The sequence below is a fragment of the Amblyomma mixtum genome, chromosome 1 (assembly GCF_055824585.1).
Source record: "Amblyomma mixtum isolate Tamu chromosome 1, ASM5582458v1, whole genome shotgun sequence".
Taxonomy (NCBI): domain Eukaryota; kingdom Metazoa; phylum Arthropoda; class Arachnida; order Ixodida; family Ixodidae; genus Amblyomma; species Amblyomma mixtum.
The window spans coordinates 295,343,662-295,366,110 of record NC_143012.1 but is presented as its reverse complement, the minus strand read 5'-3'; the positions used below and the strand labels follow the sequence as shown (position 1 = coordinate 295,366,110).

General features: G+C 45.3%; 3 protein-coding genes across 4 annotated transcripts; 1 reads left to right on the top strand and 2 right to left on the bottom strand.

Annotated features, from left to right (window-relative positions):
• On the bottom strand, window positions 1–12,058 carry LOC149372125 (uncharacterized). Of its 2 annotated transcripts, XM_089566504.1 has the most exons (9): window positions 11,689–12,058; window positions 10,312–10,568; window positions 8,976–9,101; window positions 6,194–6,405; window positions 5,534–5,675; window positions 4,134–4,258; window positions 3,658–3,802; window positions 2,584–2,705; window positions 1–1,899 (listed from the first exon to the last, which is right to left on the bottom strand). In XM_089566504.1, exons 1-9 carry the CDS (start codon window positions 11,781–11,783, stop codon window positions 277–279), a joined length of 2,847 nt encoding a protein of 948 aa, XP_089422630.1. In that variant the 5' UTR covers window positions 11,784–12,058; the 3' UTR covers window positions 1–276. The 2 variants fall into 2 exon arrangements, with proteins under 2 accessions (XP_089422630.1, XP_089422631.1); XM_089566505.1 differs by lacking the exon at window positions 10,312–10,568.
• A 64-nt stretch (window positions 12,059–12,122) lies between these two features.
• LOC149372124 (small ribosomal subunit protein eS10-like) lies at window positions 12,123–20,256 on the top strand. Its single transcript, XM_089566506.1, has 6 exons — window positions 12,123–12,220; window positions 12,591–12,648; window positions 13,707–13,974; window positions 15,463–15,522; window positions 16,224–16,276; window positions 20,166–20,256. Exons 2-6 carry the CDS (start codon window positions 12,598–12,600, stop codon window positions 20,202–20,204), a joined length of 471 nt encoding a protein of 156 aa, XP_089422632.1. The 5' UTR covers window positions 12,123–12,220; window positions 12,591–12,597; the 3' UTR covers window positions 20,205–20,256.
• LOC149372123 (mitochondrial inner membrane protease subunit 1) lies at window positions 20,245–22,449 on the bottom strand. The gene is made up of 5 exons (XM_089566508.1): window positions 21,572–22,449; window positions 21,373–21,461; window positions 21,201–21,309; window positions 20,800–20,910; window positions 20,245–20,329 (listed from the first exon to the last, which is right to left on the bottom strand). The coding sequence occupies exons 1-5, from the start codon at window positions 21,680–21,682 to the stop codon at window positions 20,282–20,284; spliced, it is 468 nt and encodes a 155-aa protein (XP_089422634.1). The 5' UTR covers window positions 21,683–22,449; the 3' UTR covers window positions 20,245–20,281.

The following is a 22,449-nucleotide window of genomic DNA, read 5'->3' as shown; positions in this document are numbered from 1 at the left end:
TAATAAAATAAGCACATTCTTTATTGAAATCAGTGTTTCGCTTGATGCAGACAAGCTTCAACATAGGTTATTCCCACGCAGTGACACCCCACATCATAAAAAAAAAACATCAGCAATCAGGTAAAGCTACTGAAGCTTGAAGCGTACACAATCTCATATTTGCTTTTTTTTTTCATTGCTCCTGAAACATGGAATGCCACGTACAACAGTAGGTCTATGCAGAGCGCGTTGTGCTCGACAGAGCAGCTTGCAAACCAATACAGTACAATAAATGAACTAGTCAACATTAAACATCTCACCTCTAAATGCAAGGCGTGACGTAAAAGGTTGTGAAGGACACCTAAGTATCAGCCATCCATTTGGCTCTTTTGCCGGCCTTTTAATGCACTCTGTAACATCTTCTGTACTGACAGCCCCTTTCTCATCCGATACTTCTGCAGTTTGCTCTTGAAGGCTTGGAGATTGTGCACTCCCAGCCTCTTTACTAGGGCTACTGCTTTCATTAAAGTAGGTGTTGCTGAAGATTACTTCCTGTTCAGCAGGAGCAAGTTCAACTTCTTTAACTTCCGATTTCCAGCCTACACCTGCCTTCAAAGAATCACTAATCAGTTCATCAGAGCCTGAACTTGTGCGCTCACCAGCTGCCTTACTAGTGTTGCTACCATCGTCTGTACTACGGTCATCCTGCTTCAATGCTGTAGTGTCATCTTTTATACCAGCAGATTCAACAGAATCTGGCACTGTTACATCATCTGTTGACTCTGAGGCAGGAGAACCTGCCTGAAGCACCGGATGGGAATCGTTGGCAACGACTTGTGGAGGAAAAGTGTCACCTTCAGCGTGTTCACCGGTATCGTCAGAGACCTCATTTTCACTACCATTTTCCTCTTCAAAACTATGGCGGGATTTGTAGTCATTCATTTCATCATCAAACTCGTCTTCATCATATAAAAATCCAGCACTGATGTCTTCCTCGAGAGTACTGACCTGTGCCTCCACTGCACCATCACTTCCCAAGGACTGAGGTGGCAGCTTGCCATGTTCTCCATTGAACGAATCAGAATCCTCCTCAGAAGAAACAGTCTCCACAGGAGCACCATGGCTGAGGTTATTTGCTTCCTCATCAAGTTCATTTCTGGCATGATTTTCTCCAGCTTCTTGTTCCTGGTTTTTCCCATATTTAACAGTTTCTTCATAGCCATCGCTGCTTGCCTGCGTAGGTTCATCCTCTGCCTTGCTCAATTCAGAATCAGATGGTTCATCACTATTTTCCTTATCAGCATTTAAAAAACCAAACAGTGTGTGGGCACCATCGTCATCGTCATGAGACCTCTCTTCTTGTTCCTCTTCCTCTTCTTCATTTTCAGTTCGATCCATCAGGCCTTTCTCCGCACTCTTGGAAGGCAGTAGCCCACTGAAATCCAGTATGGGATCACGAGCTGGAAGTTTTAACAAAGGTGTAGAGGGCGGTGGTGTCAAGTCCTCCTTTGCTTTCCGCCCTGTACACTGAGAATTTTGGGAATTACCAATTTCAGCGCTGTCTTCATTGCCTTCTCTTGGCCGCAAAAGCCTGACAAACTCGTCTCTTTGCTCATCCAGAATTAGTCTGCTCAGGTCAAGCTCCTCTGCAAAGTCCTGAAGCGCTCGATCCTCCGCCGCCTTGTCGGTGCTGCAACAGTGGACAGCTGCCACATCGATGGGGTGGGCCTCAGTGTTGAACACGTAGGCACCTGTGTCGATGACACACTCTCCCGATGATGTCTGTATGATGCTGGCAGAACTACCGTTGTTGTGGATGAAGTGATCAGGAGTGAAAAGGAGGTAGAGGTACTTGGTCGTTTCGGCCAGGAAGAACGATTCCATCCGGTCATCAAGAGTGTGATCTCCTACCTTCTTTATCTGAAATAAACCCAGAGTTGGCTCATTTCAGTCTCATTTCTCTCAAATCAATGTCAAAATTTACAGCCCAAGGTAGCCACGAAAGCAGTAACTAAATGCGTGGAATGTGAGCCATGCAGTTCAAACAAACCAGACTTGTCAGACAGGCTATGAGTATGCAGCTCACAAAAGGTTACCACAAAGATTGAAAAGGAATGAAAAGGGAAATGATACAATTCAGCTTGCTATATGCATGCACTTCATACCAATAAATTACCAACCAGGTGAAAAGGAATAACGTACAAATGTGCTGCAAATGCTGATGACCGACCCACAAACTAAAAACTGGGTTTGGTTTGGTTTTGTGGGGTTTAACGTCCCAAAGCGACTAAGGCTATGAGACACGCCGTAGTGAAGGGCTCCGGAAATTTCGACCACCTGGGGTTCTTTAACGTGCACTGACATCGCACAGCACACGGGCCTCTAGAATTTCTCCTCCAAAGAAATTCTAGCCGCCGCGGCCGGGATCGAACCCGCGTCTTTTGGGCCAGCAGCCGAGCACCATAGCCACTGGTACAGCCCTTTCTGCAGGGGGGCTGTGCACACTATAAAGTGTGCTAGCAGGCAACAATCACAGCAGACATTAATCAGGCCAAAATATGTAAACTATTGCTCAATGACACTAGTACAAGGAAAGGAACTTACTGTTGCATAACCGCATTCAGTCTTGGCACTGTGCATGATTGATTCAAGGATGTCGACACCAATCTCAAGGAAATGAGGGTCCTTGGTGGCTCGATACAGGTACACCAAGCTCTCAACCAGCTCTAAAGAAAGGAGGAGATAAATATTCCATTCACTAAGACATAGCTTAGGGATGCACGTAATAAGCAGCACTTGTTGTAGCTCGTATAGAGCAGAAACGTGGAGGCTAACAAAAATGGTTCAACTTGAGTTAAGGACAACGCAGCGAGCTATGGAAAGGAAAATGATGGGCATAACGTTAAGAGACAGGAAGAGGGCAGAGTGGGTGAGGGAAAAAACAAGAGTTAATGACATCCTAGTCGTAATCACGAGGAAGAAATAGGTTTGGGCAGGGCATGTAAAGCGAAGGCAAGATAGTCGATGGTCGTTGAGGGTAACGAAGTGGATTCCAAGAGAAGGCAAGCGTAGCAGGAGGAGGCTGAAAGTTAGGTGGGCAGATGAGATTTAGAAGTTTATGGGGATAAGGTGGTCATAGCTGGCACAGGACAGGGTCCATTGGAGAGACATGGGAGAGGCCTTTGCCCTGCAGTGGGCGTAATCAGGCTGATGATGATGAATGTAGCTCCAAGGCATATGAAACAAAAGACAGCTTTTGTTTCATTTCAGCAGTTGAACACTTCATACTTGTACTAACTTTTTCTGCCCCCCCCAAAAAAGGGCGGTATTTTGGGCCAGAAAGCAAACTCCGAAGTTCGATGTTCACAGTTTCAGACATCTACCATTGTTCCTCTTTAGGATCTCTTTGAAAACAGCAAAAGATAAATTTTACTGTTTTGATGTGCGCTTTATAAGCCTACAGACTATAGCCAAGAATACTACTTATTTACACTCAACCTGTGCACGGACGTGCCATTTGGCAGTCACTCCTGTTATACGCTACACTTGAGTAATGCATTTGCATACTTCAGTCACAATAATCAAAATCCACATCAAATACACCGATGCCAAACCAAAACAAATTTTTTAAGTGCTTTCGTAACAACTGTGCCAACCTGAGCCCAAGTCAAAACTCACCTGGTCTGAGGGGGTAGCCATCTCGCTTTGGGTGAGCTCTTCCATGCACCACTTCATAAAACTCGGGTGTGAATCCGTATTCTTTCCATACCTGATGGTAGTTATACAGGGACTTGCGCGCATTTTCCAGGTCACCTATTAGAGTCTGCATTAATAAGGTGCAAGAAATACATTATTGATGTGTACTTAAAAATAACACATGAGAAAGAAATAAGTTGCACGACCCCTAAAAGGAAAATATCAGTTGCAAAAGCACTACACTAAGATTGTGCTTGTGCAGATTGTGCAGATAAGATTGCGCCCTTGTCGCAATCTTATCAAAGAAAGAACACAGATCACACTGCTCAAATCTGAGCATACTAAGATCACACGCATAAAAGCTGCATGCAGCGATTCACCCTCAATGAAAGCAGGAGCCAACTCAGCAAATTAGCAACTGAAATGTGTTCATAAGCAGTCACACAAAACACACTAACCAGCAGGCCTGGCCAAAACGCTTCAAGGCTCTGGAAAACTGGCATGGTGACTTTACCGGAGGAGTTTTCCACCCAGAAGTACCAGTCATCACGCTTCATATATTTGCTAATTGTTTTCTCGTACTCTGCAACAACAGAAAAATGGTGTGCTGATTGGAAACTTGAATGGCAAGGCTTGCTTGCTTATCAAACCAAACTGACAAGGATCCAACGTTAATTGTTCACATTATCTTTTCTTCACCGCACAATCAGTGAAAGATTCAACAGATCCTAAGGTGCAACAAGGCCACAGAGAGGTTGAATCAATGTTCCAGACGAGGGAACAGACCTACATTTCTTTCGTTGAATTCAAACTTTGCACCCTGTTTCCGACAGCGCAAGAAGAAAGACCTACACAGTGAAGAGACGGTTTATGGGGGTGTAGCATCCTAAAGCTACTCAATGAGGGATGCCATAGTGAAGGGCTACGGAAATTCTGACCATCTGGGGTTCTTTACCATGAACTGACATCGCACAGTACATGGGCCTCTAGAATTCCGCCTCCATCGAAATTCGACCGCTGGGGACGGGATCGTACTCGCGTATTTCGGGTCAGCAGTCGAGTGCCTTTACCACTGAGCCAGCACAACAGCTCCACATAGCGAAAAGAAGCCAGCCAAGTAATGTAATGGTGTCTGCACAAGTTTTGACTGCACCTGATGCCACAAAATAATAGTTGACTCTCTGTGTAGCCTCAACACAGGGTCTCTAATAACTACCTGTAATTAAAAGACAGGCTAACACACTGTGCAGGCTGTAAACGTTAATTACAGACTGCAGGCAGTGACTGATATCTGGCTGCACCACTCAAGCAACACGCACTTTCAGATTTTCCATGGTATCTGTGTTACGAAAACACTCATTGGCACTGTACTCTACACAGGAGAATAACATGCTGAATGTGCCTTATGTGGCAAAGTCGCTCAGTACACCACCTACTACCTGATCTCTATAGTATGGCAACTATGCAACCATTCATGGTACAATAAGAAATAAGTGAATAAGCTGTGAATGTAGCATCTGCATTAAAATATACTGACCACTGTGTAAATGATCTGAACCATAGCCGGGCTTTGTAATGAAGCTCATGTAGAGCATCTAACAATAGGGTATATGAAACTTCAAGTTTCACTGTTGCATCTTTCTTTAGCAGCCACAATGACAAATGGAGTTCTCTGTGACTGCAAAGTTTGCTTTGGAATTGCATAGCTGCAATTCTACTTCACGGTTATCTTGGTGCCAGAAGCGCAATAAAAAAGATTGACAAATAAGCAAAACAGAACTTTGTGGCGATACTTTCTTTAAGACAAGCAGAATATATTCTCTTAACAATGCAAGCCAAGAAAGGAAGTTTTGTTCACCTTTGAACATGTGCATAAGTTCAGGCATCTGTAGCATGATGGCTCCTTTCACCAGGTATTCATAGTAGGAATCTACACCAGCCCCTATGCCAGAGTCTGTAGCAGTCCAGACTCCAAGCTGAACATCAATGTGGTTTCCCACCTGCAACAGCAGCAGACTTAGAACAGTCCTGTTTCCTCCAACTGATCCAAATCACTACAAAGATTATTAAAACCGGTGCCAGCAACATGCAATGCAACACAGTCCTAGTAGTTCCAAGGTACATATAGCAAAATTACTTTGACAGTGTGAGTCTATTTGAAACTTATATCATCCCACACACCAACTGAATAAAACTGTCTCCACAAAGCTAACCGTTGAGCCATTTGGTCTAGCCATTAGGAGAATTCAAAGCACAAGAAGACAAGTGCTACTTAGAAACTGTGGAAAAATAAATGCAAAGTTGCAACTGTGCAGCCCAGATGTCTCATCTTTTGCACTTCGAATTTTCTAAGAACCTGTATTCTACCATATGCCTTTTGCGATCGCATAAGTTCGCATGTAATCGTTCACTTGACACTACTCTTGTTTCTTTTCCAGTAAATGTTTTACATCTTCTAGATGCTTATTGTCTTGTCATACAACCCTTGTCTACAATACCAAATGCAAATAAAAGGTACCAGGCCTATGGATGTGCGGGTCTTCCAAAGTGCTCGCAGAGCTCGCAGGGCGACTTGTTCGAAGACCGGATTGCCCGTCAGTCGGCTCAGTGCTGCAAACTCGACCACGAAGGTGCCAACGCCAGCAGTACAAGTCACGCTCGTTTCTCCCGGCGGCACTCCATTGACCAAATTGACAGTGCCATACGGCATGCCCGTCTTGGTGTCAAACGCTGCACAGAGAACCACCACCCACCATTGTGAAGTATGAACCTAGTGCCCCTCCCCTACAATCAACTGTCAAAGGCTGGTTATCTAGAGATTGCGTCATTCACACCAAGTGACATCATCATCATCATCACATGAGCAGTGGTAGAACACGACCCCATGGCCCATCTCCTGAGATCTCACAGTCGTGAGCAGAGTGAAATGATATCATCACTTAGCGCATGACCCATTATTGAACTCAGTCCCAAAACACATTTTCTTGCCTAGCTCACTAACTACCTTCCACCCCCCCTTTGCACACACAACTGATAAAGAAACGCATATCAAGCTGCATGAATGCCCCTTCAACTGGTTTGTCTTAGGATAGGCCAGTTAAAAAATTGATTGAAACTTTTTGTCAACCACCACATTCCAGCAATCATTTTTCTTAAAGGGACACTGAGGAGAAATTGAAGTTGCCTTGTATCGACAGAATACCAGCTCCTGATTACAAAAACGCCACTCATACTAACAACAAAGCTCTTGTAACGTAGAAAAGAGCAAGAACCAAAACACAGGTATCGCCGCCACAGGCCAAACTCGCAAGTACAAGCGTGATGAGGTCATAGGACAAAACAGTGTTGCTAGAACTAATGGTTCTAGCAACACTAGGACACGAGAAGCTACGAATCACTGAGGCGCAGCCAATGCCTGCACAAATCTCTTTGACGTCGCCAGATGGCGCCACGTATCCGGCAGCTACGCGCACGCCTGCAGCATCGGGACCAATCAGCGCCTGCTCACCGGCAGTAGGCGGGCTCCTGGTACTCCGCTAACGGTAACAACGTACACGGTATGCTAAAGGTGTCTATTTGCGAGAACTTCGTTGACGACTTCGAGAACGGGATCCATCGTAGCGCTGGGAAAACGCCGGTAAAAACGTAAACGAAGTGACGGTAGCGACGGCCGCAATGGCCGATAGATGCCTTCAACGTGCGGCCGGTGGTAGCTTACTCTTCGGCTGCTGCTAGGTCGCACTGCTGGCCGCCAGAAATCACAGAGTCTGCGCTACGTCATGTTTCGCGTCACTTAGTCCTGTGTCGTCATAAGAGAATCCCAAGTTTGAATCAGAGCGGCGGGAAAAACTTTTTCAACTTCGAATCCAAATTTCTTAGAAATAAATGCATCTTTCGCTGCCGGCCAAGTGGCAACAAAGCCATGAAATGCCGAACTATCAGATTTTGCTTTAAAAAAAATATTAATAGAGCTCTCCTCACTGTCCCTTTAAAGACTGCCCGTGACTGGAGTGACCTCTCTGCTGAAGTGGCCACCATCTTGAATCATCGACTCTTCAAGACCAGTATCGAGGAAGCCTATTCATCAACGTAATTTTTGTCCATTTTCAATGAGTTGCTACACTCTGCCACCAGCCGTTGCTTCACACTTTGTTACTTTGAAACATTCTTATTAATTTCTTATTAATGTATAATATTTTTTTGCCGTGTTATCCCCACCCCTCATGTAATGTCCCGAAAGGGACCTTTGAGGAATAATAAATAAATAAATACAGAAAGAAAGATTTTACTCTCAACTAACTACTATAACATGTCCTCATGTTAATCCAAACTCCAATGCACACCTGCGCACAGCAGACCTTGGACAAGATGTGAACTTGCACCAAAGGCGTCTGTCTTCTGGAGCAGAGTTTACTATTTTATCCTTTTGTTCCTACACAGAAAGCCCCAACTCCCAGCTGTGATATTCCAGGAGCTTATCTTGCAACAAATGGCAGCAGATTTCATACATGCAGTGACACTGCCAAGGGAAGGCGAGGGGCACCTCCTCAAAAATCTGCCAGGTGCTTTTTGAGACCTTGATGAGTTGATTTTGTTTGCTAACAAATGCTGCCTTAGACGTCTTAGTGCCTGCATTTAATTCTATCTCTCTTTATGAGAACTGCTATGAAGGCATCACACCAGTAAAAGATTTTGCCTCCCCCCACCTCTATGCCGCTTCCTTACAAACATCGTGGCCCCATTTCTGCATACATGACGCTAAGCAGACAAGGGTAGGGAAAGGAGGGACTCGTTAGAGCTTGCCATGTCTGCTGCTGTGTTTAAGGGCTTCGCTGGTAGGCACTCTCAGAGCCGGGCTACTAACAACATGAATACCTTCAAAAAAAAAAAAAAGGTGAGACAGCCACTACTGTAGCTAAGTCCACAATGCACTACCTGTGACATGCCATTTTTTTTTTGTACTTGCTGCAAAACCGTCTTCTACTTACATTGATTATGACTCTAACTCTTCACTCTAATCAACATCACTAAAAAAGAAACGCAACTTTCTCCTGTGTATTCGGTGGTTTCAGTTACTCTGGCCTCACTTTACATTTGACATTACAGCAATGCCCATACTTTCGGAAATGGAAGCTCAGGAGGTCAGTGGTCCTGAAAGAGAAAAACTCTTCATGGTGTGCAGGATAGCAGTGCTGGCAACAGTTCACCTGTCTGTTTGAAAAGTATGTACCAATTTAGCAGTTCTCGAAAATAAAGCAAAACAGATGAAAGAAACAACTACCAAACGGTGGACACAGTACCTGGAAGCAACCGTGTGGCGACATCTTCAGCAAGGCGCAGGAGGGGCCCCGAGCATGGCCAGCCAGGCTCAAGGTCCATCCCAGCTTTCCGGTACAATAGGTGTGCGGAAAGTAGGCCCCCAACCACTGTCACAAAGAAAGATGCTTGCGATCATGAGATGGAAACTAAGCTGAGGCAAGTAACATTAAGCACTAATGTTCAGTGGTGCAAGATGATCCACGGAGAAGCATAACCAAAGAATTGAATTTTGGTTGCCCTGAACACCTCTATAAGGCTTTGGCCTCAAGGCACCAACAAGTGTAAAAAATTTCAGTAACAAATGGAAGCAAAATGAGGCAGATAGAATAAGTGTCAAAAGAAATCGCGGAGTCCAAACTAAGTAGCAAAGCACGAGAGGACACCGACATCAGAGACTGTCTGGTCTCGTAGCACAGATCTGAATAAGTCAATACAAGACAATACAACCTCCCATTGCAGCTGGCTACCCCCTATAAGGACTGAACGAGAGTAATAACACTAGCTTTCAGAGGTCAGTGATGCAACAGTTTATTTACCCCGCCACAGTTTGTATGCATAACTTTCTTCATTCAGTAAATCCGACAACAGGGCCAGCACTGGTTTTTCATTCAATTTCAAATATTCCACACCACTGCGACTCCCCAATGTTGGCCATCTGAATCTCCCAATCAAAAGCGTTGACCCTGATAACACCTGAGCCAATGATGGCAAATGAAAAGAATTATGTTAGGGCACCTCGGTAGTGGTCGAATGGCTTGAGCATCTGCCTCGTAAGTGGGAGGTCTAAAATATGGTCCTCAGTGTTGCCACATACACAATGGTTATCCAGTGGGTACAAGCTTTTCCCTTGTCCTCATGCTCATACTCACTGAGGTGAAATGCTTGGAACATGGGTTTCTGACCCCGCCTTGTCTAGATGAAAACTCCTTGTGCCAAGATTCACTTTGGCAAATCCGCCCTTAAGCCATAAATATTCATATTCATCGTCAAGAATATTGGACTGGGATGGGATAAAATCATTGCATTATCCTGGCCTGGGCCCACACTGACGTCAAATCACACTGCAAGTGAGGAATACATGTCCGATTGTTTCCTTAAACTAGTAAAAATGTATGCGCAGTATCCAACATGAAATCAGGCTGCATACGGGGTAACGAGGCTATGGTATATAAAGAGCTTGTCCAGATTCCTACTCACTCAAATACAAATGGACCAATATGCTAGGAATCTGAGAAATAAACAAAAACTTTAACAACTGTGTTCTTCTAAAAGAAACGCAAATAAGCTAAACAGAAAAAATATGTGCACTGCACTCACCTCTTATGTTTGTCTCAAAAACGGAGACATTAATGTTGATATTGAAATTGATGTTTTCGGCAATCATTGCTGCTACCTTACGGAACTCAGTGTAGTTGCCCATTATAGCCAATGTGTCGAGTGCATCGATGAGGGTAAGTGAGAAACTGCCCCAAGTGTCCACACCATCACAGGACAGTGGCCGCAACTCGTCATAAGGGTATGCATGCTTCATGTAGCCATCGTATGCATGCTGGAACATTTCCAGCACTCGATTTCTGCAACAGGATTACAAAAAGTGCGGTCAGCCCTGCTGTTAATACAAAATTCAGAGCGTCCTAAATGCATCAGTGGGAAATGCTCAGTTCTGTTTACAATTTAACCTTCTCACCAGTATGCACTGCATTAACACAAATAAAATGAAACTGATTAATTTATTGCATAAAATAAAAGGTTTGTGCTTGTTGATGATCAGTGATGTGTATTTTAAATAGCAGAAACACTCAGTTACCAGCATGATAAAGATTAGCACTATACTATCAAGAGAGACTTCCGTATGTGGCCAAATTGGGCTTCCCCCGGTCAGTGTAGTTTGCAGAATGTAAACACGACTGGGGCTTTACATTTCACAAAATGGATTGCATCTCACTATTTGTGCAATGACATGATAAAGTGCGACAGTTTTATAACCAATGCAGCCTAAATTCCGAGAAAATCTGAATTTAGGCCAATGCCCTGCTGCCCAGCATAAATATATATACATATTTCTAACTCCTTTTATGTCAACTGCAGTGTAATGTATTTTCTATGCAATTCACGCAGGGAGAAAAGAATGCATCTGATGTGAGCCTATACGTTTTAAAACACCCTTCAAATTGCATCAATGCTGTGATTGCAAATATCGCTTTCTGTTGTATCTATTGCTTGAAATCTCTGCATGTATCAGCAGCACTCAATGTCGATAAACAGCATTAAAACAAATTTGTCAAGCCTTTTGACGAAGGGAGAATGTTCGCCCTCACATGGGAGGACAACTGAGCAGGTGGTTGAGCTAACGATGAAACCGCAATAGTAGTTAACTTGAAACGAACGCATGATAAAAGTAATAATAAAGTTATCTGAAAATTCAGAGAAGCAGATGGGCAGACCGGCAACACAATGAATGCAGGCTACTTGTGTACAGACATTAGAAACAACAAAATGGGACTTTTAAAATTGTTGTTTCTAGTTCGATATAGACGGTACCGCTGTTGCAAGATCAGTGATAGGCCACGACAAGTACTACACTATGCAAACATTAGTATACGCTTTCGTTAATGTCAACACACACACTATGCTACGTAAACATTGGGAGAGACGATTGCAGACATTGAATCAAAAGCAAAAGATTACGTCTACCTGTAGACTCTCAACTTGTGGTCGCTGAATTTTTCGCATGAGACGAGTGGAATGAGAAGGCATGACAGTAATATTACGTGTACTAGAGAACCCATGACACGAACGCTGACGCTTTAGCACCGGCGACACGCTCCTGGGGCACATGTGTGAACCCGAAACTCGTCGCGAACCGCTTGGTCTTTTTCGGTCGCCTACTAGCTTCTAGCAGTGCTTCACTGTTCTAGCTGGCGCCGTCCAACTTTGACTAGAAATATTTTTGGTTCGACGGCCGATAATTGAGGGTAAGGCTGCTTTCTTTCCATCAGCGTAACGTTACAAGCAACATCCTCCAAATCGGCGTGTACAACGGCTGGCGGCGTCTACATTTTTGTTTTCATTATATTTATCACGTGATACGTGACCACGTGGTTAGCGCAGCCTCAAACGCAGAGGTATGGAAAACCGGAAACTGCCTGCGTTTGAGGGTGTGCTTCCTGCGACACTGGTTCCTTTTCCGCTTAGCTTTCATGTCGGGAGCGCTTTGATTTTAGAGGTGAGTGACGAATCGTAGTGATCGAAGCCCCTGTTAACGTAATTTTTGCATAAATCGCACGTAATTCGAGACGTTCATTGTGGGCCTGTTGATTTGTGTCGTTATGGTTAAGCAGCTCGTCGAATGTGATTCGGTTTAGTCGTCCGGGCCTAGACGGATCACGCCTGTTCAAGCCGCTTACTCTGAGTGCTGCTGTGTAGTGTGTACTGGGGATTCAGTTTGCTACTAAAGTAATCATTGAATACGCGTGGACTGTGCGTTTCGCGGGTTCTCTGACTTAAACACAGCGAGTCGCTGTTTACAGTGCAGTCAACCTCATAAGGCTTCATAAGTGAGCTTTGTGTCATTTGTTCTGTACGAATCTCTGCAGCTTCACCATGTTGATGCCCAAGAAGAATCGCGTCGCCATCTATGAATACCTTTTCAAGGTAAGAATGTTTAAAATCGTATGGTTAGGTGGTTTATTATAAGCATTCTTTGGCGTCCCGCCGGAAGACTCGCCTTGGGTTAAGGGAACGGAAATCGTATTTAAACGTTAATTTGCGGCGGTTATTTTCTTGTTCCCCAAGGGCTTGTATGAAATGAATCTCCGTCCTGTGAGGAACTTTTTGGCTCGTGTAGCCGGTGCTTGCGGTGTTGCCCCTGTTAAAGAGGACCGTATGCACATAAATCGGATGAGTCAACGTATCTCTGCAGCCAACTTCAATTTGTAGGTGGCATAAACGTGTAGGCGCCAGCCCAACCGTGCATTTTACTGCAGAATTGTGTTACGTTACAATGCAGGGCAAGCGCATTAGCTAAAACTCATTGTTTGACAAAGAAAGCTTTTCACCAAAAAGTTAGTGCTTGTGCCTCATATTTTCTGATGGGCCACAAGCACAAGCTGACATACATAAAACACTTAGCTTAATAAAAATCGGTAACCTTCTTTAAATGCCGCAATTAGAAGTGCTCGCCGTTAGTTAATGAATCTTTGAGCGCTTGCAGCGTTACCCCATTGTGCAGTGGTGTGGGCATTCTATCTGCGATCCCGACGCATTGACAGCATGTTGCTTTTCAACTGACTGCCATGACTGCTTCTGCCAATCTGAGCTCACCAAGGGATCAGTCTTCCCTGAGATTGAAGCAGGAATGTGGTTGTTAGTTCGCAAGAATTGCAATTTCAAGCCCACCTTTATTTTTCATGCACCTTGCAGTGTTTGCACGATTTATTGGCCGCCGCGGTGGCTCAGCGGTTATGGTGCTCGGCTGCTGACCCGAAAGACGCGGGTTCGATCCCGGCCGCGGCGGTTGAATTTCTTTGGAGGAGAAATTCTAGAGGCCCGTGTACTGTGCGATGTCAGTGCACGTTAAAGAACCCCAGGTGGTCGAAATTTCTGGAGCCCTCCACTACGGCGTCTCTCATAGCCTTAGTCGCTTTGGGACGTTAAACCCCATAAACCAAACCAAACCGTTTTATTGGCTCACACATAAATGCTATTTTCAGGAGGGTGTCCTTGTGGCGAAAAAGGACTTCCATGCGCCCAAGCATCCGGAATTGGAGGCCATCCCAAACCTGCAAGTGATCAAGGCACTGCAGTCCCTCAAGTCGCGCGGTTACGTGAAGGAACAGTTTGCGTGGCGTCACTACTACTGGTACCTCACGAACGAGGGCATCCAGTACCTGCGCGACTTCCTGCACCTGCCACCAGAGATCGTGCCTGCCACACTGAAGAAGCAGTCTCGCCAAGAGGCGCCAAGCCGGAGGCCGAAGAGTGAGTGTGCTTGATTTGCCATGGTGGGGCATTGCACTAGCTAAGCACTACTAAGGATGGTTCAGTGGGACATTCTGGTGGGTCTCTTTCGCAGCTCACGTACTCTGCGAAATGATGCCCTTCACATATTAACATGTTGGAAAGGCAAGGCCAAGATCTGAGGCTGTTTCGTGAGCGGTTGGCATTCCCAACCGGTGGGCTGCAAGTTCAGTTGAAAGCTGTTCACTTGTCAAAACATGCACCTCATCCCCTCTTCCCCCACCCCCCAAAAAAAGGGTCTCAGTGCTTGCTGATTGTTCGACACCAAGGTAACCACTTGGGAACCAATCATGGGGTATTGTGCTGGCTGCTCTTGCCTTCTCTACAATACGCATGGGAGTTGACTTCCCTTGGAAAGCTAGCTGCCTGTGGTGGCATTTTGTTTTCATTGATGCAGATGATCTATCCTTTTGCATTTGGCGGGTGCAGGCATTGGTCCTACAGGTAGTGCTGAAGGCAAATCTTTTGGTGGCACAACACTGCCAGCTCTGATAATTGTCACTTGGAAGCCTACAGCCACTTCTGGGTGCAATGCACATACTATGAGTGTTGCAGGAGGTATTGTGGCCATTAGCTTTCCTAAAGAGTCTCTAATTTGGGAACAGGGAAGGGGCTTCACTCGTCTGTGGGAAAGGACCTTGCAAATACAAACGGGACAAAATTGATATAGTGAATTCTCTGCTCTTAAGACCCGGTCCGACCTTAAAGTGACACTGAAGACGCCTATCCAATTCTTTTCTGCCCCCTGCTTTAAAATTACGACGTGAAGACTTAAGGATCGTGATCACCATTTGGAAGTGAATGCCAATGTAGCTTAGTCTTGGGGATCAGTACACATAAAACTCTCTTGACCTCAACACTTTATGCTTGCAATAAAAGCCGCTGGCACCGATACCTGTTTTTCCTTTTTTTTTTTGACCACCTTTAGCTTATAAAAGCTAGTTTTCAGTTAAAGTATCCTGTGTAATTAGAATACGGTAATCTACCAGTGCAGGCTGAGTTCAGTTGGTCCTGAATATCCATTTTGAGATGCTGGTTGAAATTTTTGCTTGCAGAAAGCAGGTGCGCGAATGAGAGGACGGTAGTAGCTGGAATCTTGTTTTGCCTTGCCAGTGCATGCACAGTGTACTGCTAGCAAGGTGTGTAAAGTGTTGCATGAATGAAAATGGCATAATATCTGTATTGCTTCAGTGTTACAGCTAGGGCAGGTAAAAGAAGGATGATTTCCTCCATGCATTCATCCTGTAGAGCACTCACAATCTGTTGTATTTTTAACAATTGTCGCGCCAGGCGTGATAAGGAGCTACTGCGGATTATTGTTCTTGAAGTGTCTTTCCGTTTCACAATATTTTCATGCCCTGCATCGAGCAGGGCAAAGCATCGTGACTTAGCACTGCTTGTTCTGGCTGCAAATGCTGCAATCAAACATTTCTTTTTGTGCTGTTGCAGTGACACAAGACATGCAGAGCAAGGCAACGGATGACCGCAGCGACTACAGGAGGGCGCCAGGTCCGTTGAACTTCTTTCTTGGCTCTTGTGTGGTCGAGCATTAGCTGCAGATATTGTCCGCTTGAATTTTGCCACAGCTGCAAAAGAAAGCCACATGCCTTTTTACTCAGTTAAACTTTTCGTTTTGCGGGTTAAGCCAACCCGCTAAAGACTTTTACTAAAATTTGCCAAAGTCTGGGCTGATCAGAATTTGTGGCAGGCGGTAGCATTGCGCAGATGGTTGCTTGACGCCAGGATGATGCCACTCTGTTGTGAACTGGGGCAGGATTTTGTAGCAGAAGCTCCTTCTATATGAATGCCTTCAACATTATTTTATTTTATTTAGTACATACTGCAGACCCTTTTCAAGGTCCAAGCAGGACAGGCATATATGCTTAAAACTCAGAAGATACAGAACACAATGAAAAGAAACATACATAAAAATGAGGAGACAAATATTGCAAACTATTACGATGTCATAACATGGTTCCAATCGGATATTGTCCGCGGAAAAAACGAATATTTAAAACAGTCAGTTTTCGCAAAATACGGTGTCAATGAGTGAATGTGATGATGTCGGGTAACATGCATCCTAGTGCACTCGGGTGCCTGTGGAGACTGCAGCCATTGCATGCTTTCCTTTTGTAGTGAAAAGTTGTTGAAGTGCTGTTGTGCCTTGGGGTTCTTCGTTGACTGTTACTACATTTGGCGTTCCATATCAGGTCTGGACAAGAAGGGCGATGTTGGACCTGGAACAGACACCAACTTCGATTTCGTGAGTATTCATTGCCAAAGCACAACCACATACGGTAGAACCCCGCTGTTACGTTCCTGGGTGGTGCGTTTTCAGGGGCTAGTCATGTTGTCCAAGCTCCCATGGAAATACATGAAATGCAAACTCGTAGCAGCTGTGGCAGCTTTCCCACATGCTATGTTGCAAATGTGTAGAAACTATGCCCACTCCATGCACCCATCCTCTTTGCCGCAACGGAGAACCATTGCTGGGCATTTAGGACTTTCTGTGCATGCAAACAATGGCGAGGGTCACAGGAGACATGTTCCCCTTATTAGAAACATAAAAAGAAAAGGCAGTAATGTACTTGTTTTCTTCTCATGCATGTTTCCCGTGTACTATATTTCTCAGCAGTTTTTTTTTTTTTTCTGCGGTTCCGTGAAAAATGTAACAGCCGGGTTCGACTGTAACTGTGTAATTTCATTATGTACATGCTGACATTATAGGCAGAGTGCTTCTTACTAACATGTCATTGAATTTAATGGTGCATTAGCAATGTACTTAGCAGGGTGATATGATTTAGCTGTGTGTGCTGCAAGGCGGTAGTTTTCCTTACAGCTCTTATGTTGCTGAGCTTGTGTTTTCTGTTTTCAGTAGAGACAGAAAAGGAACCGGTTAACATAAAACTTTTGCGGTGCCACAAGAACACAACTTTCTTCCTATGCCTTTTCTTGCCGGAATGGTGTCGGCTGAGTAGAAGTACGCATTGGTGAATTTGAGCGCTTTCGCAAAGCTCAACTTTTTAAGAAGGAGCATTTTTTTTTCCACAGAGTGTTGACCATAATTGAGCACATCCTGCTGTTCAAGTTCAGGTTTATCAGGAACGCAAGGGATGTGAGCAGTTTTCAGCAAACACGATGCTTGTATCACTTAAAGAGTTAATCGGTCCTGCGCATTTAATGTAAGCATCTGCCAAGGTGTGCTTCGATACAAGCTTCGGCATTTCAACAAACTCGTCTGCTTCTCTGTATTCCTGAGCTTTATTGTTGCTGTGCATCAGTAGCAGAAAGGGCTTTGTGAAGCATCAGGTGAGGGCGATCATCCTCCAGCGGCAGCTCCTCAGTTGCACCAGAAACAATTCCAAAGTCCAACGGGCTCATCATACCTGCATCATGTTCAGCTTTAAGAAAATTCTCGAAGGCAGCTTCTGTTGGTACAGCGTCTGGAACATCAGAGAGTTCTTCCCACGGCGTGGCAACGCCACTGTGCACACCGCACTTGCAGCTTTCACACCCTCATGACGCAGTCCAGCGTGATGGAAGTATAGTTTCGGATTGTGTCTCGTATTGCACCTTACCAGGCACGACAGATCATCTCGATTGAGGCCAGCAAATCAATCTTCAGATAGTCATTAACCCGCAGTTTTACTAAGAGCCTCTCAACCACGCGCTTCCGGTAACCCATCTTGAACGCGTGGATGATGCCTTGATCAAGTGGCTGCAAAACCGTTGTTGCATTTGATGGGCGGAAGCAAAGCCTGATGTTTTTCAGCAATGTGCCACAATGGTGTGCTGAACAGTTATCCAGGAGGAGGCAAATCTTGGGCCCACTTGTTGCAAGCTCCTTGTCTCAGTCGTTTAACCAAGGCTCAAAGGAGACCCTGGTCATCCAAGACCTGGAGCTTGAGTTGTACATGACTGGGGGCAAAGTGCATCCCCACAGGCACACGGGTGACTTGGACTTGCCAGTGACAGTCGTAACTTTGAAGATCCGTCCATGTTTGTCGTGAGCTGGACTGTCATTCAGGCCTAATTCATTTAACCACCATGGCAGTTCTCATTTTTTAGCACCAAGGTCCTACTTGGCAGCCATTGCCAAGGCAAGCCAGTTTTGTTCGTGTTGCAAACGTAGCACGTTTTGTGCCCACTTCTCGGCACTTTGTGTGTTGATTGTTTGGCTCTCACTTGCAACCACCTTTCCGATAATGGAGTAGCAGTCCTAAAATCTCCAGAGTGCACCTCTGCCCATTGTGAACGCCTTGGACGTTCAGGGTGCAGGCAGAATCTTTTGCCTTCCGCTGCAGAGTGAGGCCAGATACGGGCAGATTTCGTGCGTATATACATATCCAAGAATCGCTGGTACGGGGTTTTCTCAACTTCATCGTAAGCCAGCTTGCAGAGGCAAAGATATCCAGCATTCGGGCATTTTGTGCATTCTCTGATTGGCGACTTGTTTTTTCGAGATAGTACTTAGCGTACTCCTCGGAATCTTGAAATGCACTCTAACGTTGACTTTTTTTTTTTTCCACCACGCTCGACTCAGCAAGTTATCTCAAGTTTATCTGAAAGTGGCAGGGCAGGGCTTGCTGTCGTTTCACCATCGTACAGGATGAAGCGCTGGGAAACAGTTGTGCAGCAACGCAGGCACAGCCAGATTTGAGAGAGCGGAACAGCAGCATAACTTGCAAACGCGGACAAAGAAAGCATGGAGGACAGCGTCTCTTAGCGTTCATAGGTTGCTGGGCTTTCTTTCTCCGAAGTCAGCGTGATAGATCCGGAGCTACTCACACATGAACACGTGGTTGGTGGCTGCTGAATAGGAGCATTGCATAGCGAGGCTGACCGAAGGCTCAGATTTTAAAGGGCTGCTCCTGTTCCCCCTGCGTTTCACGGGGTTCGCTGAAGCACAGCCAGGCATCGCGGTTGCCCGGAGACTACCTGGAGCCAACGCAGCAGTGTGTTGGCAGGCTTTTGATGTCCGATCATGGGCACTCACAGTTCAGTATATCCAATGTGTAGTTGTAAAAAATACCTTTTGCATGCAATGGTAGAATTCAATATAAAGTGTAATTCGCGATATCGGAGTTCGTTATATTCAGGTTTGACTGTACTCTTAGCACAAAAACTAGTCGATATGGTACGCCTTGTGGACTGCCGAAGCGCATGCCTGCTGAGATGTGCTTCACTGCAATGCAGCAGGGGATATCTGTTTCAGTGCTTGGCTCAAATATAGCCCTAGCCCTTCAGAATAATGTACTGAAATGCGGCAGTGGCACGTTTATTTGCTCCAGTCCTTTCTGTAGGTATTGCATGATGGTCAGTTAATATACTGCCTTAGGGCTGCCTGTCCTCTAGTGATCAGTGTTGTCTTTTGACAGCTGTATCTATAACTTCCCGAGTTATAGCTCTGTACCACAACGCCACGTCTAGCGCCTCGTGGATTTGCACTTGTACAAATATTTACACAAGTTGCGAATATTGATAAAAATATTTTGTTTTTAGTGCAGTACTATTCGTATTCGATTCAGTAGCAGAGCTACACTACCATTCTTACTCTATTTGGTTTTGAAAAAGTGCTGTTTGCACATCTGGGGATAAGTGAGAGCAATGTTATTTTTAAAGTGAGCGTCAGAAGTAACCTTCACTGGCATGTTCAGCTTCATGTTGTAGTTTTTGGCACACTGAAGAAACCAAGCGAAGTTGTGGCTGTGCTAACATGCGTGCACTATGACTACGCTGCAAGCAGTCCAGCAAGTGCTGTGCAGCATGGAACATTTGAAACAAACTCTAGTCATGAAAATAGTGACATTGGGCCTTCCTCTAAGCATTGAACAATAACTGAAGTTACAATAACTTGCGAGTATGGAGCTGGTTCACCTTGCTAGCATAAGTTTACAATCTTATGCAGTTGACTGTTGTCTTTGGACTCAAAATATTTCTTAGGTGGGGGCCTTTTTTTTTAATGCACTTGACGTGGAATGGACCAGTGTCTGTAAATTAAAGGGAGCTGTGTGATGCAACTTATGGTAGAAGTTAGTGTTGTGGACAAGCTTATTAAAAATCACTTCCTGTGGCTTAGCAGCTTTTCAGTGTGTTTTACTAGTACCTCACGAATGTGAATAGTAGACTTAACTGAAACACCTTCTTTGCAGAGGGGAGGCTTCGGACGTGGCCGTGGAGCTCCACAGTGAAAAGTTCAGCACCCGTCTTGAAGCTTGTGAATAAACATGCTTTGGGACAAAACTGATTGCCTTTATTGTGCATTTGGTTACTGGCTCTGCTTTCGAAAGAACGTGACTCTTTTGTATGGGTACACCTGCAAGAACCAGACACACAAGGAAATGTAATACATTCCTAAGCTTCACAACCAACATTAACAGCAATGCTGTTTATTGAATTCGTTTAGGCAAGAAATCTGGAGAAGTATCATGTTCTGTACGTCCATTCATTAGCAACAAAAGCACTTTAGAAGTGAAGGAATTGTTTGGTAACCTAGTTGCAACTTGCTGTTTCAGTCAAACTTGGCACTTCAGATATTTCTCTCAAATCGGGGCCAGCACATTAAAACGCTCCTTAGATGGAAGGCAGGTGTTCAGTGCTACATTGAGAACCACACCACCTGTGCTGCCTTTCGATGATCGAATATATCGATGGCACATGACCATTTGCAAAGTGAAAAAAAACTTGCCATGTGTACTGCATTAACCATCTGTTCTTACTTTTTTTTTTTTTCGTGGCTTTTCTGAAACTGCTTTTGCACTGGGGCACAATGACCAAAGTGCTTACCCTGCACACTGCTCTGCCCCTGATAAGGCCAACCGGGACGGGACCGTAAGACCTCGAATCTGTCGAATTGGCCTTATTGTCGCCTTCCAGCCACACGTGTCCTTTGGGTATCTGCATCCAAAACGCGCAGAGTGAGCATCGGCACCCTCTCCACCGACACCTCGGATGCTAACTGAAAACTTGTAATGCTTAATATAACCGATGTACAGTCGTCAGAGCGGCTGTCTAGGGCGCTCGCACGCCGCCCAGTCGCACAAAGGAAGGCAAATTTTTAAGCGAAGCCCCATAGACACACAATTGGTCCTGGCAGTTGCACTCCATGAGTCAAGATTTCAGTTTGTTCCGCAACACAGAGCTCTACACATGCGTGCTGACGACTGTGCGTAAGTAGTCAAACTTACCCTCTGCCTGCGTGACCTGTAAATCAAATCGTCCCCATGGACAGCAACTACCCTCTTGCAAATGTTCTGCTTCGGGTTGTTCGGACACTTAGCTACGACGATGTCGCCCCTGTAAAGAGTCACAGATTTTGTTACATATTTTGTGAACGCAACGCGTCGTCGACGCATTTACCTCCGAATGCTGTTATTAATCACTGACAGATGTTCTGTGATGAGGATGTCGTTAGTCGTAATGGTAGGCTCCATAGAGGATCCGGTGCACTGAAACCAGAAAAACGTCGAAGGTGTTTAATCAAACTTGAGCGCTTCTGTCGTCGGCCGAAGTGTGAATGAAGCTAGTCGATCGCATTACTATCAAGTGTGCCACTTACTATCACTAGATCACCGCAGAACTCGACGACACAGTACGCAACGGCAGCGCTCTGGATAGCGAATCCGGACAATCGCAAGCACCGCGACAAGATGTTCTGTAAAAGCGTCATGTGGTGCACTACATATAACAGTTAGAACTAAATAAAAACTCTATTTTGCGCCCAGTAAAGAAGCAGCATTTCATTTATAATCGTGCGAGAAGTAACAACACCGCGCACAAGATACCGATCCGCACACACGCCCCGAAACGGATTAGATTGGCTTAAGCCGTTAACTCTATGACGTCTATGGCTTAAGGACTTTCAGTTTCGGCAGTTCAGTTTCGGTCTGTAGCTTCGATTGCCGAAGGGTTGGCGCAGGCACTGTCCCCTTATTGTTCTCCTTCCTTCTAATGAGCTTCGATATTTACGATAGTCTTCAAGTGCGCTGATTTGAAACTTGTTTCCCACGTACCGGACATTAATCCACATTCTCCGGGATGAAATTTTAGCTTTTTGCAGAGGATTTCATTGTTGAGTGTTTGACTTGTCGACCGCTGTTTCCCAAAAATGCGCCAAGCACGTCCGCAGGCAGTCCAACGTCAACCAAATACATGTGGAGGCACACGTACGTACATGTGCGATTCTGCGGATGCGCCTGGGAGGTGCGGAAAACGCAAAACTGTAGGTGACGTGTGGACTGCCTCTGTACCCGCAATGCGGCGACCTTCCAATCCTTTTCCACGTGGTCTCCCGAACTCTGGGGATGCAGTGGCTGATCGACAACTCGGCCACTGGCCAGCAATGGCTGGTGGACCATACCGAGGCTGTGGACGCCATTTATAGAGCCCCGAACCGGGCACCGATGGTCTCAGCCACACGGTCAGTTCGATGAAGTT